The 16,235-nt window shown below is 39.6% G+C and overlaps 1 protein-coding gene across 4 annotated transcripts in view; it reads left to right on the forward strand.

Annotated features, from left to right (window-relative positions):
- The window catches only part of MAP3K7 (mitogen-activated protein kinase kinase kinase 7), a 37,132-nt gene extending 21,456 nt beyond the window's left edge, over positions 1 to 15,676 (forward strand). For all 4 annotated transcript variants that reach the window (XM_048494269.1, XM_048494279.1, XM_048494296.1 and 1 more), the window contains 4 exons: positions 2,996 to 3,110; positions 4,490 to 4,551; positions 6,711 to 6,826; positions 11,900 to 15,676. In XM_048494269.1, the coding sequence (XP_048350226.1) occupies positions 2,996 to 3,110; positions 4,490 to 4,551; positions 6,711 to 6,826; positions 11,900 to 12,080 (474 nt within the window). In that variant the 3' untranslated portion in view covers positions 12,081 to 15,676. The remainder of the gene's footprint in view (positions 1 to 2,995; positions 3,111 to 4,489; positions 4,552 to 6,710; positions 6,827 to 11,899) is intronic.
- The last annotated feature ends 559 nt before the right edge of the window (positions 15,677 to 16,235 follow it).

The raw sequence follows: 16,235 nt of genomic DNA on the forward strand, positions 1-16,235 counted from the left end.
TACCTGCAAGATGTATGCAGAGCAAAGAGCAATTATGTTAGCTCCTCTTACGGCTATCTACCCAATCCATTCTCTGAATTATCATTTGTTAAACTTCCTTTCAGAGTCTGACAAGAACACTGTAAAAACCGTGACAAAATTCTGCACAGTCTCAATTGCCTTATGATTCCTTTATTACAGTCTGATTTTGGGTTGATGATGAAGTCAAGGAATAAAAAATCTTAAACAACTTTGATTTTTTAAAAATCATCAACTCTATAAAAGTTCTGTAATACCTCAGTAGCCATGTCTACAGTTGAACTTCCACATGCTGGGGGATCTAATGTTATCATTGAAGAGTACTTGCCCATTCAGTGCAGGAAGGGCAGTGGAATTCTATCTGAAGTTCCTTTCCTACTGCCATGTGCTTGATGTTGACCCACAAAGATGATAGTACTCCCCATAAAACTTAATGGATGGCATTAGAAAGGTCATTATAAAAGCACTGACACATTTTTCTTTTACTGGTTTATGTGAGAGGTATTGTCCTTGCAACTGTAGCTGTGGAGGAGGATTGAAGGGGTAGTTTTCTAGAATTTTTCTCTGTCTCTTGTCCCAGTGTTTGGTAGCTAGTGTGAAATTCTGAAAAACCGTTTCTCCCTTGCCATGCCCCAGCCTATGTCCATCTTTGCGCCCATTTTGCTGACAGTGTACAGTAGTACACTGCAGTAGTACCACTGTACCAACATATTTGCTAACAGAAGTGTATTTAATAGTGATTGACATATCCTCATCCATAATATGTAACTCAAACACTATAAGCTGTATCTTAGAAAATCCATCCTTCAAAGAGTATAATTCAGTGTACCAATTGCCTAACTAGATGCCAAGTGATTTCTGGGAATGATGTCACTGATCTTGGTTTTCTTTAATCTGTCTCTGTGTCTCTAAAGTCTGATTTAACGATTAGGTCACAGCATTATTTGGGAAATGGTAATATCACAGGAAAATGTAGTCAAAATTGTAGCTAATCCAGCAATTTAAAATATATTTTTCATTAAGTTGCAGTCCAGTTTTTTTCTGGGTAAAATTTGATAAAAAGAAGCTTTTTCATAAAATCATAATGAGATTGTAAAATACTTTATGTTCACACATGGCTCATAAGGCCCACTGGTCATTTCAGGCTCTTGATCACACTTGGCTTTTAGTAGAGAAGCACCCATAGACCTATAGCTCTCTTCTACTGAGGTAGCATTGGTCTACCTGAAGGATTCTTGTTCATTTATTTTATTTATATCTTGTCTTTCTACCCTCACAAGGGCCACAATAAAATCACATTTTAAAACTACCAAAAAGTATTACAGTTCATTAAAACAAAACCAGAGCTAAACTATAGTCAAAGACATCAAAACAACAATTAAAACGTAGGGCAAGAAGGAGGAATTACTAAGGCAACACCAAGCAAAACAAAGAAGGTGGAAGAGGGCAACAGAAAGGTATAGACAGAGCTCCCTAGGGGAAGAGTTTCAGAGATTTCCTCTCCCAGTTTCAAGTGAATAATAAAAATCAGTAGGGATAAAATGAAATCTTGTGGAAGCACAGGCAAAAGGACTGAGCAGCAGCCCCCAGCACAAACTTTTGGAATCTACTTTTCAGGTACGATTGAACCTACTGCAGAACAGCACCTCCCAATCTTAGCCTGGAAATTTACTCCAGAAGAATGCCTTGATTGATTGTATGGAAAGCCACTAAGAGGGCAAGGAGAATCAACAGACTCACACTCCTGTCATTTTCCCAGAGCAAAGTCATCCAGTAGGGTGATCAAGATTGTTTCAGTCTCATAACCAGGCCTAAAAACAGATTGCCTGATCCAAACAAATTGAAATTGTGCCGCTACATTGCTTACGAATGGAATATTTGAGAGTGGTCGATAGTTGCTGAGATTACTTGGATCTAGAGTAGGCTTTTTTAGTAGTAGATGCACTACAGTATGTTTTATGCAAAGGCAACTATTCCTCCTACCCCTAAGAAGGCAACAACCATCTTTTGGACTCAGTAAGCCTGTCCACCTCCTTGGAAGTAGCCAGGAAGGACAGGGGTCATAGAAACAGGTGGTGGACCTCAAGTATAAATATTTATAAATAAACATCCAAGGATCCTTTCCATATCCTCAATCTGAACAGATGGAAGAGTATTCCAAACAACTGAATGTTTCAGTACCCTGACACCATTTGACTCTGTCAGTGCTGATGTAGAGTTCAAGTTGGAATGGATGCAAGACATTTTATCAGCAAATTTTGGAGCAAAATGGTAACAGTAGACCACCAAGTTGTCTGCTTCCTCCTGCAGGCAAGATCCTCACAGGCCTCTGACCACCCAGAATAAATCTGGTTCCCTACACTGTGCAGGAACAATGCTCTATTGTTGGAGTAAGTCTTCCGCCCATCTGTACATATCACTTAAGTATATTTTGTCCTAGCCTTCCTCCAAGGAGCTCTGGATGTGCTTCATCACCATCACAAAATATATAGGGAACAGTATGGCCATTTCCCTCAGTGGTCAGCTTGTCCTTTGCATTGATTATATTCCACTTTCATTTTTCCCATAGATCTGCATGCAGACATAAATCAGTGTATAGATGTTCCCTTTTGGGTCTCTGGAAAGGAAATTGTAGGGTGTAGAGAGCAGGTCTGCAAGTCTTTCTGTGTAGTCACTGCTCCACATTTCTTAGCATGAGGCAGAAGTCTGAATTCCGTCATTAGTAATTATGCTGTGGGAAGCAGGAGCTAGAAGCACAGAGGAAGCATCCCAATGTGTAGTGGCACACTAGCAGCTATAAATGGATCCAGATGGAATATTTAATTTCAAGCATTTGAGATTAACAACTTTTTGTAGACTGGTTAATATTTAATCATTGTAGTAGGACATTTTGAAAAGTTCTCTGAAAGTATGTTCCTGTTGGTGGAGAGGTGGAGGCAGCATCATCCATGAATGGTTTAAAAATGTGTTCCTGCAGGAAAGTAGAAACAGCAGTAGATCATCTAGTCCTAGTGTGAGAATGATCACTACCTCGGGACCAACCTCTGAAAAGCCAGCTCGTAGTCTTCCATGGACACCTGATGACTCTACGGGTAAGTTGTTACAGATGCTTGGGTTTTTCATTAATAATCTGGTTATTTGTGTTAAGGAAGTTCGTAAAACTCTAAAATTAAAACTTTAACCTAAATTTTAGACATGGATGGTGCTTCTGTTTGCTTGCCTACCCACCCTCCAGAACATGATCCAGCAGCAGCTGCCGCCAGAGGAGTAAGTCCTCACTCTTGGACCCTCTCTCACTGTAGTGGGAGGCAAGCAGACATCAGCAGCCCTATTTTGTCTCCCTCCTGTACTTGAAGCCATAGCATAAAATGGGCACATGGGGAGGCACCTTTACCTTAAAGGTACCTATTGCACCTGTATTGCCAGTGCTTCTTACAAAGCTCATGCTGTTAGACGTTAAACGTGTCAGTTTCATTACAAAGCAAGTGATTGGAGCAAGTAAGATGCTATGTAAAAATATTTTAATATAAAACAGTAAGCAGTATGTATTTGACACATGGGATACCTTTGTATGACTTTCAGATTTAAAGGGCCAATACTTTTCACTGAAATAGTTGCTTATATTGGCCTACATCAGAGAGTAGACTTTGCAGCATGAAAAAGTTACTCGGGCTTTATAGGCTGAATCGGCTGGTAGAAACTGACCAGATTGAAGCAGAGCTCAACTATACCCTCTTCCTTCTTACATTTTTTCATCCAACAGTAATCCACCGCAAGCGTATACACATGGGTGTGTGTGTGTACAGTATACTTGTATGTATTACGTATATTTTGTGTGTGTGTATAACTTCATAAACAAAGAAACAGACTGGTCTTGGGGAACAACTTACACTAGTAGTACACAGGTTGTTGCATACATATTCCAATGAATCCTGTTATTTTGTTTAATTCGTTAGGGGATGGCCTCCTTCTGCATAATTCCACAGAACCCTCAAGGCATTTTTCAATATAGAATGAAACAACAATAAAAAATGGTATACAACAATACCCAGCATTAATTGTTAAAATTATTATCTGTCTTAAAAGCTGTTTAAAAAAAACAAAGCAACATATTGGCTAGTTCAGGTATTAAATTCAGTAGCCTCAGACAACTACTAAAATAAAATGCAGAGACCATTCACATACTGAATCTGACATTGTTACATTTACACTACCTAGCAGTTCTGTGTGGCTGATTGCATTATTGTTTTATTTATTGCATTACCAGTTGGCTTAGACAATTCGTTTTCCTCATGTGTATATAGTAAGAAATAAGCGTATGCCACACAATACTTAAAACATCTCAAACTATCCTTTACAACTATCCTTTCCTTATGACATGATTGTTGAAGTGGGCCCTTGCAAAGATTCAGCATATTTAAGATCACATTGAACCACTGAAGCTCAGAATATCTGTGTATTTTCATAACAGATACGAATGGGTCTGATAACTCCATCCCAATGGCATATCTTACATTAGACCACCAGTTGCAGGTAAATAAATACATGTTTTATTTATAATCTCAATATGCTATATACCATGCTATGATATTTTTGGTCATTTCCTTGAAGGGATGTATTGGTTTGTCTATTGCCATTATAATGGAAAACATATTGTTCATATTCAGTCTGCAATCCAGTCAGAGCAAAAAAGTTTTAATGCTGTTCTAAATGTTTTTAGACCAAGAGGAAGCAGCTTTTTCCCAGCTGCTATTATTTTCAGCCAACTCCCTTATCCAACTTACATATGGAGTGCAGTTGGGGCCATATAATAACTTCATGGCACTCGAGAGAGAACAATCATGTTTTTGTGGGGTTCAATTTAACATTCCTAAATGTATGCCCAGTGTTGTATTAAGACAAGAAGCAGGTCTCTATATGGTAGAAACTAAGGCCTGGATAATTATTATTCACTACTGGTTGAAAATCCATTTAAAACCAACTGGACTATTACCTCCGCTTCTTTCTGCAAGCCCTTCTCCATTATGGGCTACTAGAATAATCAAGAAATTGTCTTTAATTGTCTTTAATTCAGTCCAACTGAAGGAAATGGACCAAAACCAGGGCCAAATCTGTAGTTTAACAGGGTTTTTATGATATTGAGATGCAGACGGAGCTAGTGCTTTCCACTAAGTTGTATAGGAACACCATGGACTAGCAGGATGATTGCCCCTTAATTATATAGCATCACTTTGCCCATACTTATATGGGCCTTTTCCAGAATCCGGTTTGATGCCGTACAATCTGCAGTTCTTTTTGGTAGGTTCCAGCATAGACCTAAAGAGCTGCACAGATGTTAGGCATCCATGTTAGGCTAATGTGGTAGAGACGCTGTCACACATTTTATTATACTGTAAAATGTGTGCAGAGGATAGGAGGCAAATAATTTTTCCTTTGTCACATCAGTTTAGATGCTTAATGCAATCTGCTACTATTGAGAGCTCTGTGATTAAATTTTTATTAGAAGATAAAAAGCCTGCCATTTCATGTGCCGTAGCAAAATTCTGTGTCATCATCTGCAACAGACAGGATGCTCTGATGAATAAGCACCTGGCCTCTTAAATACACACTAGGGAATGAGTAAACAAATATTTGTTTAAAAAATGTACACTGTGTATCATAAGTTGTATTTTGGATGTTGAAATACTTTACATTTGCATTTATAGTTTAGTTTTTACATTTTTATTTTTAACACTTCGTTGTTCTTTTATGCTGGTCAATGACCGTAATAATAAACTGAACTGGTTTGTCTGTTTAAATGACAGTGTGCGTGAGAGGAAAAAAGATGCTTGACTCATCCTGTTTGATTTGAAAACCAGATGTAGAAACTGTGGTCCCCAACCTTTACATCTGAATCTGTTAACCTGATGCTGCCGTTAACTGTTCTGATACATCAGCTCAGAAAATCAAGTAGTTGTTTTCTAGCACTTTTTCAGAAGTACAACTTGTTTATGACCTTCCTGTCCCTTGTTTAGCATGGAAGACCTAACAGCAAGCAGAGCAGTTCTGTGGGGAATGGGTACTTTAGTTTTCCTAGGTAACAAAGTAGAAGCACCCAAGATAATGGTACCATCTCTGGCCGTTGACCTTGAGCACATCCTGCGTTCCTTTCCTTCATGCCTTCTGTAGAGAGTAGTACTATGGGCTAGGGAGGTGGGAGGGAGGTGTGTAAGTGTTTCGGTAGATTCAGCTTCTTTCCTCTAGTGCTTTATTTATGCTGGCAAATAAAGGCCTTCCAAATTACAAGTTTGGAGTCTGTATTGAGTTCCAGATCCGGGAATTGTACATTAAGCTGAATCTACCAAAACACTACCAGTGCATTGGCATTAATGACTCTTTGGATCGTCATATGGGGGTGTTAAGATGCCCATCTTGAAAATTTTTGCTCAGGAATGAAGAGTCTCTATTGCTTTGTTTGCCAGCATTTATTTGTTCTTTAGATTACCAAGAATAATATGAAAATCATTCTTTGTGACAACGGTTTTCTTTTAGTAAGACAGGCAAATGTCGGGCTTGAATCAGTACACTATTATGGTTTTCCAGGGCATAGAATAACATGTTTCTGGTATAAAAACACTGCAAACAAATTTTGACAATCTGCATACTTGAGATACCGCATTATTTGCTTTTAACATCCATGTAATTATTTTCAGCCTCTAGCACCATGCCCAAACTCAAAAGAATCTATGGCTGTGTTTGAACAACACTGTAAAATGGCACAAGAATACATGAAAGTTCAGACAGAAATTGCGCTGCTGTTGCAAAGAAAGTAAGCATTTTTTTCTTTTAAATGGGTAATTTTAGGCTGTATAATCTGTATTCAATAAAATATGGCATGCAGCTGTGATTTTATAAAGAAGTGATTGTTTTTCTGGAATCCATGAAGATTTGATGATAACAGTATATCTAATCTCAACATGGTATCCCCTGTGGATACCTGCATTGGGGCTATGGACAGAAAAAGTGGAGTTTTGTGCAAATCTGAGAAAAACCTCAGATTTGCAGGAGAATCTGAAATCGTACAATAATATCGGGGGGTTAAAAGCCCATATAATGATAGGAGTGCCAGTTCCTTTCAGAAACAAAGGCCTTCAGTAGCCATTACTAAACAACCACCATAGTACTGCCAACTTTCAAACCTTGGTTTTTGACAGGAAAAGGCAAGGAGCAGAGCCAGTCATTGGGCCAGTCATTCACTCTAATCCCATCCTGTTATATAGGAAGAATTAAATATGAGAGTTAAATGGAGGAGGGGAGAATGGTGTCAGCTGCTTTGAGTTCCCATTGTGGGGAAAAGCCGGATATCAATGAAGTAAGCAAGTGTAGCTGACAATGGGAAAAAGATAAAAAGTGGGTGGGTGGGTTGGTTAGGTAGGAAAGAGAGAAGGGAGGCGGATAAAGAATTTATGATAAGAATGTTGAAACAAAAATGGGAAAAATGATTTCTTAGAGGAAGAAAAAATAGAAAGAATAATGGATAGTATGAAGAAGATAAAGATTGAAAAATATGTGGAATTAGAAAGAAAGGTTATACTTAAATGGTACAGAACCCCAATACAGCTAGCCTATATGATTAAAGGACTGAGCCCAAAGTGTTGGCACTGTGGAGAAAATGGAGCATATTATACACATATGTGGATAGAATGCAAAATGGTGAAAAAGTTTTGGGAGAATATTTTAAAATATGTAGAACTACTGGTCAAAGTAAAGATTGAAGTAAATAAAGAATTATTAATTGTGGGGATAATAGATGACATTAGAGTGAATAGAAGTCTGGAACCAATGTATAAAATAATGATCAGAGCAGCACACGCAGTGTTGGCGTTGGGCTGGAAAGATAATAAAAAATGGACAGTTTCAAGATGGTTGGAATATATATGGGAACAAATACAGCTAGAGATATTTGAAAGACTGACAAAAAATATTTTATGGAAAGAAAAAATAGAAGATATTAAGAAGATATGGACAGTGTATAAAGAATGGATTGAAGATGCCGGATTTAACGAAGAGCCATGGAACAAGAGAATAAGAAGAATGAACCTCCTGCTGCTTGCATGAAAAAATCAACAAAGAGAAGGGGGGAGGGGGGTGAAAATGGAAAAAATGTATAGATGAAAGAAAAATACTAAATGTAATAAATGTATAAATACTCTATACAATAAAAAATTTATTAAAAAAAAGGAAAGAGAGAAGGAAGCAAGGAAAAGTGGGGATATGGGGGCAACTGGAAGGAAGGAAAGAGAAAATATTGTGGGTGAGGTTATACAGGGGAAAATGGAGTATGCCCTGCAAGTCTTTGTAGCCTCCCCATTGCATATCTGGACTCAGCTCAGCCAGCACTGTGCAACTCAGTCAGAGTTGTTGCAGGGAGAGGTTGCTGGAATGGGGGAAGGAAAGAACAGTGGGTAAAGGCAGGCTGGGTGCTAAGGAAGCAGGAAAAGGGGAGAGGCTATAAGTGCTTTCAGAGAAGGAAAAGAGGAAGTAGGGAGGGGACAGTGAGATGCTGTAGTAAGTCCTTGCAGGTCCCCTGTAGTCATCTTTATAGCTCATTCTCAACATAGCCCTATCTGTGGATACTGAAATCTGGAGATTGTATGAACGGACAAGACATACTTTTCAACAAACCTGAAAAATTCCCCAAAATCTAAAATAAACAAATAAAAAAACTCTGGGCAGGGTTAGAAATCAAGCAATTGCATCCATATTTCCAGCATTCAAGCCTTGGTTTCTGTTAGCAAAACTTAGCAGGAAAGGGACAGGGTGTTTTGGATTTTGGGAGAGAACTCATTGGGACTTCACCTGGCAGCAATCACCAGCAATTTGCTATCTCAGTTGCTCACTACTGTTCAACAGCAACTACTGTGCAAAAACTAGTAAGATGTAGTGGTTAGAGTTTGAGACTAGGATTGGGGCCACCCTGTTTTGAATCCCCACTCTGCTGGATACCTTTGGACCGGTCACACATATTCAGCCTACCTAAGTCACAGGGTGATTTTGAGGGTAAAATAGGGTAAACTACTTTGAGGGTAAACTACTTTGTGTCCCCAAATGGTGGGGGAAAGGAGGATATATGAGAAAATGAAGTGGCCCTTACAAGTCCTTGTTTGTTCCTTGACTAGAGTTTGCCCAAGGAGAGGCTTCCAGGGAAAGAAGAGAAAGCTGAAGATGGGGGAGGGGGGGTAGTAAAGGTGGGCTAGCTAGTAGGTAGGAAGCAGAAAAAGGGAAAAGGCTATGGGGGCTTTCAGGGAAGGAAAAGAATAAAAGGGGGGGTGATTTGATGTCCTCCTCAGATCCTTGTGGGCCATCCGTATTACAGCCATAAGTCCATGGGAGAGGTAAAACTGCATTAAAAACCTTTGAACTATCTTTGGAGTTCAAAGATAGTTTGCTTGGAGAAATACCATGCTGGTAGTTGGTAGCGTGAATCTGTTCCAGACACTGGAGAAACTGCTTCTGCAACAGGAGTGCTTTTACTTTGGATCAGACAAGATTCTATATGTCATGTTCTAGGATCATAGAACCCAGTTAAACTTCAGCTACGTACCTCAGGTGTGAATGGGGTGCTATGAAAGAACATCCTAGAGAAATCATTCCAACCTATGGGACCACGATTAGTTTCTTTATTCAAGCTCTGTTGTGTTATTCCAGTTGTCAGTGATCTAGTGTTCTTTTCACTTCAAAGGATGCTGCTACATTTCTACAGTCAACCTCTCAGTCTGATGCAACCTCATCTTTTCCCAGCGACTTTTAATTATGCCTTGGCCTTCCAAAATAGTTCATACAGCTGGAACCTTCCAGGTGTGAGGCAGCCATTCTCCTAATTACAGCAGCGTCTTCTGCAGTTTCTTGCTTTATTCAAAGGTAGAAGTAGGAATGGAAGCAACTAGGAAGACTGAAATTGAGCGGTCCCATTGTTTCTTCACTGGCAGATATCAAATTAGTATTTAGGTCAACTGGATTGTAGGGGCTCTGCCCTGCAATTAACTGTGGTCTTTTGGGCCCATATGAAAAATAATTCATTGCAAGACTGCTTGGGATATTCAGTCGTCTAAAATTAGATGCAAAAAGTGTTTTGAATGCTTACTTCATCAATTAAATCAAATGACGGTTGAGGAGAAAATAGTCTGTGTGACTCTTGTCTCTGCTATTTTAACAAGAGTTCATCTCAACATAGAAGACAAGCTATTTTGAGAATGGTGTAAAAATTGTGAAACTTAAACGATCTTCAGCTTGGTGAGCCAGAACAATCTTCCAAGTTTGACTGGTCTTTAAAAGAAAAAGTTGTAGAAGAGCAATAATGGCATGGGTAAAAGCAGCATAGATTCTTTGACTTTTCTTTCCTAAAGAAAATTACATTTCTGCAGCAGATTGTTTGCCTTAGTATGAATTAGATACAACTGGTTGTTTCAGGGCCAGGCTATGGATTGTGACAGACCTAACCTTATGACATAAAATCTGATCATTACATGCATTTCTCTTTGCCCATGTACCTTGAAGTTTCTTATACATCATCTCAGACCATGTAGTGTGGTGCAGGGATTACAAGCAGGTGGATCTGTTTCCCTGCTCCTCTACATGAAGCCTGCTGGATGACCTTAAGCCAGTCACAGTTCTCTCCCAGAACTCTGTCAGCCCTACCTGCCTCACAGGGTGTCTATTATGGGGAGAGGAAGGGAAGAAATTTGAAAGCCACTTTGAGACAATGTTAGTTTGGCCCTAATGAGGTAACAACGTTAATTCTTCCTTTTTGGCATATAAGCATGTGCATAAGTTGCAACACCACAGTAATTCAAAATTCTGGGCTTCTTAAGCATATTATGATGGACTAGCAGTAAAGCTTGCCGTGATAAGCAATACAACAGGTTCTAGACAGCTGTTGTTGGCAGGCACAGCAGAATCAGGCTCACCCCCCCCCCACACACACACACACACCTCTCACTTCCTAAGGCCCTCAGATCTTGGGAAGCAAGGTGTGGGGGGGTTATCCTGTGTGCTGGAGTACAGATCATGTTCTCTCCCTCCCCCTCTTTGTTTCCCAAGCCCGGCAAGAGTTGGGAAGCCAGGAAGGGGAAGCAATCTTGGGCTCAAATCCAAGCTAGCTCAGCCCCACGAACAGGATCACATTCTCTCCTTCCCCCTTCTTGCCTCCCAATCCTGGCAGGAGTTGAGAAGCAAGGAAGGGAATGTGATCCTGGACATGCAGAATCACATTCTCTCCTTTTCTCTTCCTTGCTTCCCAACTTCTGCCAGCTTAAAAGCGGGGGGGGGGGGGTTGCACCCACTCTCCTCCTCCTCTCCTGTTCCAGATATTGTTCAGTAAGAATAGGACATGATTGGCTAGGAATGTGTAGTCACCATGCATTTTATTCTTACTGAATTATTTCTTAAGATGGGGTCAGCTAATGAGTGAATTCCCAGCGATGGTTCCGTTTTAGGGAACACTCAGGGAGGCACAAAAGCAGCCCTGATTTCTGTGTTGAAATATGGATCTGCCTGCCAAATCACTGATTATTATTGTGATTCCCCTATCCCAGGGGTAGGGAACCTGCGGCTCTCCAGATGTTCAGGAACTACAATTCCCATCAGCCTCTGTCAGCATGGCCAATTGGCCATGCTGGTAGGGGCTGATGGGAATTGTAGTTCCTGAACATCTGGAGAGCCGCAGGTTCCCTACCCCTGCCCTATCCAGTCAGGGTCTCCTGATGTTAACTTCATGCCTGCCTAAAGTGAGATTCATCCCATTAATGGGTAATTGTTAAAAGGTTGCATCTTGCTGTTTGTCAAATATGTGCACCGTGGAGTTTTCTTTCTGGAGTTCTAATTTCAACCATTTTTGTTTCAGGCAAGAACTAATTGCAGAACTGGACCAGGATGAAAAAGACCAGCAAAACACATCACGTCTGGTACAAGAACATAAAAAGCTTTTAGATGAAAACAAAAGCCTTTCCACTTATTATCAGCAATGCAAAAAACAATTAGAAGTCATCCGAAATCAGCAACAAAAACGTCAAGGGACATCATGATTCAGTGGGACTTCAAATTGACAATGATGCACAGAAAACTTTTTTCTTTTCTTTTTTAAATTATCCTATAATATGACAAGTCCTGAGTGTTTCCTTATTGGTGTGTGCTGAACATGTAGACTTACCTGCTGCTTTTCTAGCATCAGTTCAATATTCTTTTTATTTGGGTGAACATTGAGTTGTTTGAGAAAAATAAGAGCAGCAACCTGAATTATCAGCAGCACTAAACGTAAAGCAAGATGCAATAAACTCTGGCTGTTTGCATGCCCTTGTGTGATGGCTAGCCTTTAAATGTGACTGAGTGGCTGAGACATTGTAAGATCTTCTGGTGTTGATGCAATAAGAGCAATGCAGAAATCTTCCATTTTTTCAGAAAGTTTTTTGTTCTTCCATGTCAGGCTATGGGCACGATTCAGTTGGGTTTTTCTTTTTTGTGGGAGTGTGAGTGGGAAGTGAATTCCACCAGCTCAAGAGGTGATGGTATCTGAACAACACCGTGTCTCCTTTTGAATAGTTCCATCTTCCATATTAAAAGAAATGGAAACCTAAGCTGATGTCATCATGTTTGATAACTCTGTGCCTTAATTAGAATTCTTGTAAATTTGCATTCATTTTTCTACTTTATTTTGAGACCCAAGGAAATAGGGATTTGTGACAAGCAATTTATTCAGGTCATGTGAGCAAACTGCCCCTAGACATTGATAAAGGAAAAATGGGGCTCTTAAATATAGGGGATTATGAAAAAAAATCTGTCTATTCTCTGTCTTAGGGTATCCTCCTTATAACACTTATATTTTTAAAAATTTCATGACCTTGCTGGAGAGAGAATAATAGCTCCGGATACTCCCACCCCCAGTCCTGATGTACATCTAACCCAATTTCAATTGCTATGGAATCTGGTATTTTACATGTCTAGCACTTTATATATGAGAGGCATCAGATAATAGAAGACAGTGGAGGAGCGGTGCCTGTCTTCTCTCCCGCTATATTGGAAGATGTAAAGAAATTTCACAGGGTTGTAGTATAACTTTACCGAGTTTGGAAGAAATAGTGAGAATATTGTTATAGCTTTTTTCAAAATTAAAATTTCATAGCAAAGTACAAAAATGCATAATGAATGCCAGTTAGTTCTTTTGCTGTCATCTTGTTTCTCTATTATGAGAACGTGGCCTACAATCCAAAGAGTATCCTCAGGCATCACTTGGTGCTTGCATCTGCCCCATGGGTTTTTTCACTTAGAATAATAGGCCTCTTTATTACATCTGAAAGTGCTTTTAAACTACTTCAAATTTCAGATTTGGTTTTTACATAGGTTTAGGAACTGCTCTTTTGAAATAACAAAATGAAATGATAAAATGGTTGCTGTGGTTGAAAAGTGCATAACATGCTTGCTTGATACTGGTGAACAGAACAACAGCCCAATTCAGAATCCCTGGCAGCATGGAAAGGCACAAAACACCAAACCTCCCTTCACTGCTGCAAAAAAACCCCCTTCATAGGGCTTAATAGATTTATGCCACCTGAAAGGGTGGCATAAGTCCAGGACCCTGGCAGCGGCACAACTACCTGCACACCTGGGAATGACCCAAACTCTCCCTCCTCTCCCATGCCATCATTTAATTGGGATACCAGCATAGCTCCACATCAGTCCAGATTTCTGGCTTTTGCCACTATGGAGCTGAGGGGCAGCCGGTCGTGCACTCCTTTGCCACCTCTGCAGGAGGGAGTACCCCTTCTGCCAGCAAAGGGGGCATAGCCCTGCACCACTGCCTCAAGTGGATTCACCTTCCCCCCATGTGGATTGGGCCGTAAAGCACAGAATGTATGTATTGTGTAGGTGCTTGGAACCACTGAGAAATTTTTTTGGCATAGTACAAAAGAGAAAGGTAAAAACATAGATATCTTTGTCTGCACCACAATATCCATGGTTAGAAATTAGTCTAAAAGCAATAGATGCAAACTCACACATCACCTATTTCTGTAATTCTGTGGGAAGATTTTTTTTAAAAAAAACACTAACAAACTCTGAATTGTGATACTAAGTGTGCATTTGGATATGCCGCCATGGAGAAAAACACCATTTGACTAGAGCCAAAAAAGCCAAAACATTTCAGCTTTTTTGGCTGCAGTCAAAAGCTCCTGCCAGCCCTCCCACCCAATTTGCAGGTTTGACAGATCTAAAAATTAAGATCATGGCTCTGTTGAAGCCTATGGGGAATGTTTGCCAGGGTCCAGGGGACAACTATTTTTCTTCCATTTGGGGGCCAATAAAATTGGACACACACACCCCGACCCAATCTTTACCAAATTCAGAGGCTGTTATAAGTAAAGTCACAAGCAGCTGTGTCACTAATTTGGTGCCTCTACCTTAAAAAATAACACACACACCCCCAAAAAAACTCACAAAGATCCCCCTTAAACCTCAATGAGCCTATATGAGACCAGATAATCCTGCAAGAAATAACTTCCCATCAAAGTCAGTAATGGGGAAGGTGTGGAGAAAAAGTTGGCTTTGTTAACAATCTGTGGGGAAACTTTGTGGTGTTGAAGTTGAAGGCACCAAATTTGCACTGTAGCTGCTGGTGACTTTCCTTACACAAACTCCCGATTTGGTAGATATAGGATTAGAGGGGCTAAAATAGCCCCCATTTTTTCTCTATTTGGAGGCCAATGAAATTGGTCCCCTGAACCAGTCTTTACCAAACTCAAGGCAAACAATGCCTCTACCTTAATAAACTCTCACCCCAAGAACCTGTAAAGATTTCCATAGAGTATAATGGAATCAAAAATTATTAGTAAATCTGAAAAAGCTGGGAAAAATCTGTATCAGTATGAGGATCTGGTGCTTTTTAAAACTGTTCTTAGATTTACAAAAAAATACAGGGTTTTTGTGTGTATACACCCCTACTGAGTGTAATTGATAACATGCAGTATGCTTTCAGTGCCACCTGAGATAAGTCTGTGCTAGTAAATTAAGACCAACTATGTTTAGTTTGGTTTAGTCCCATGGAAGAATGTGCAGAATTGCTGTCTTAGTAGAATCGTATGTTTTTAAGCACTTGCAAAAGTGTGAAATTGAAAAACAACCTTTTCTAAAAGAAAACTGCCTGTCATTAAAATATACACATTGAAACTCTTGAGCAGATAGACTTGGCCATTTTTTTTTCAGGATTGGATTGCAAAAAAACAACTACTATGCAGAGACTTCTTGAAACTGCTGCAGCTCTTCTGTATAACTAACCAGGTGGAGTGGTTGGATCTTCCCTTTCGCCCCACCACAAGAAATGCATTTTGTCTGCATATACTACTGCAAAGCAGGAAAAAACATGGTGGCTTCCAGTTGGTATAGTGAGCCACTGTGCATGGATGCTCTATCATCTGAAATACAGCTTCAATAAGCTAGCTTGTTCCGGAGCCATTCCAAAGTGCTGAGAACTCCTTTGCATTAATGTCCAAATTTTACCCTTGTATTGCCTGTTTTTTGTTTTGTGTTTTAACCTCTTAGATTTTGTTGACATGGACATAGGTTATCAAAGCTAAAGGTCTGTGTTCTGAAAACAGTCTTTTCAACTTTAAAATAAATCTGTTCTTGGCAAGTTCTGAGAGTTACAAGCTACCTCATTTTGTTTAAATAAAGGGAGCGTTATAATTCCTGAAACCTTAGCAGATAATTTGATTAGTTAGCTGAAACTGATATTGGGATCAACTTAAGGGCACACATATTTATAGCAAAATGTAATTGGCAGAGAAAATAACTATAGTATTAGGAATAGCACAAATTATCTAAAGCACTGCTATTTGCATACATCTGTCAGATTAGCCAGATGGGATGTGGTACACCCACATTTCTACCATAAGAAAGTGTAGCAGGGTGAAGAGTATTACCATGTAACTTTTTACATGCATAGGCTGCAGTCACCACTGAGAACCTATGATAATGCTGTTCTAATGTGACTACTATAAATAAATGGTTTCTGGTTGTAGTCACAATTAATTGCTACATTTTATAGATAATTGCAAGCATATAACTTTCCTGGTAACTACATTAAAATTTTACTCAGAAGCTTGCTTTTTTATTTTTTACACACTGCAGCAGTACGGAAGTTGGTGATAGGAGTGGCTTTTCTTTGGAAATTGTCCTGTGTCGCAAGTCAT

The sequence above is a fragment of the Sphaerodactylus townsendi genome, linkage group LG01, assembly GCF_021028975.2.
Source record: "Sphaerodactylus townsendi isolate TG3544 linkage group LG01, MPM_Stown_v2.3, whole genome shotgun sequence".
Taxonomy (NCBI): Eukaryota; Metazoa; Chordata; class Lepidosauria; order Squamata; family Sphaerodactylidae; genus Sphaerodactylus; species Sphaerodactylus townsendi.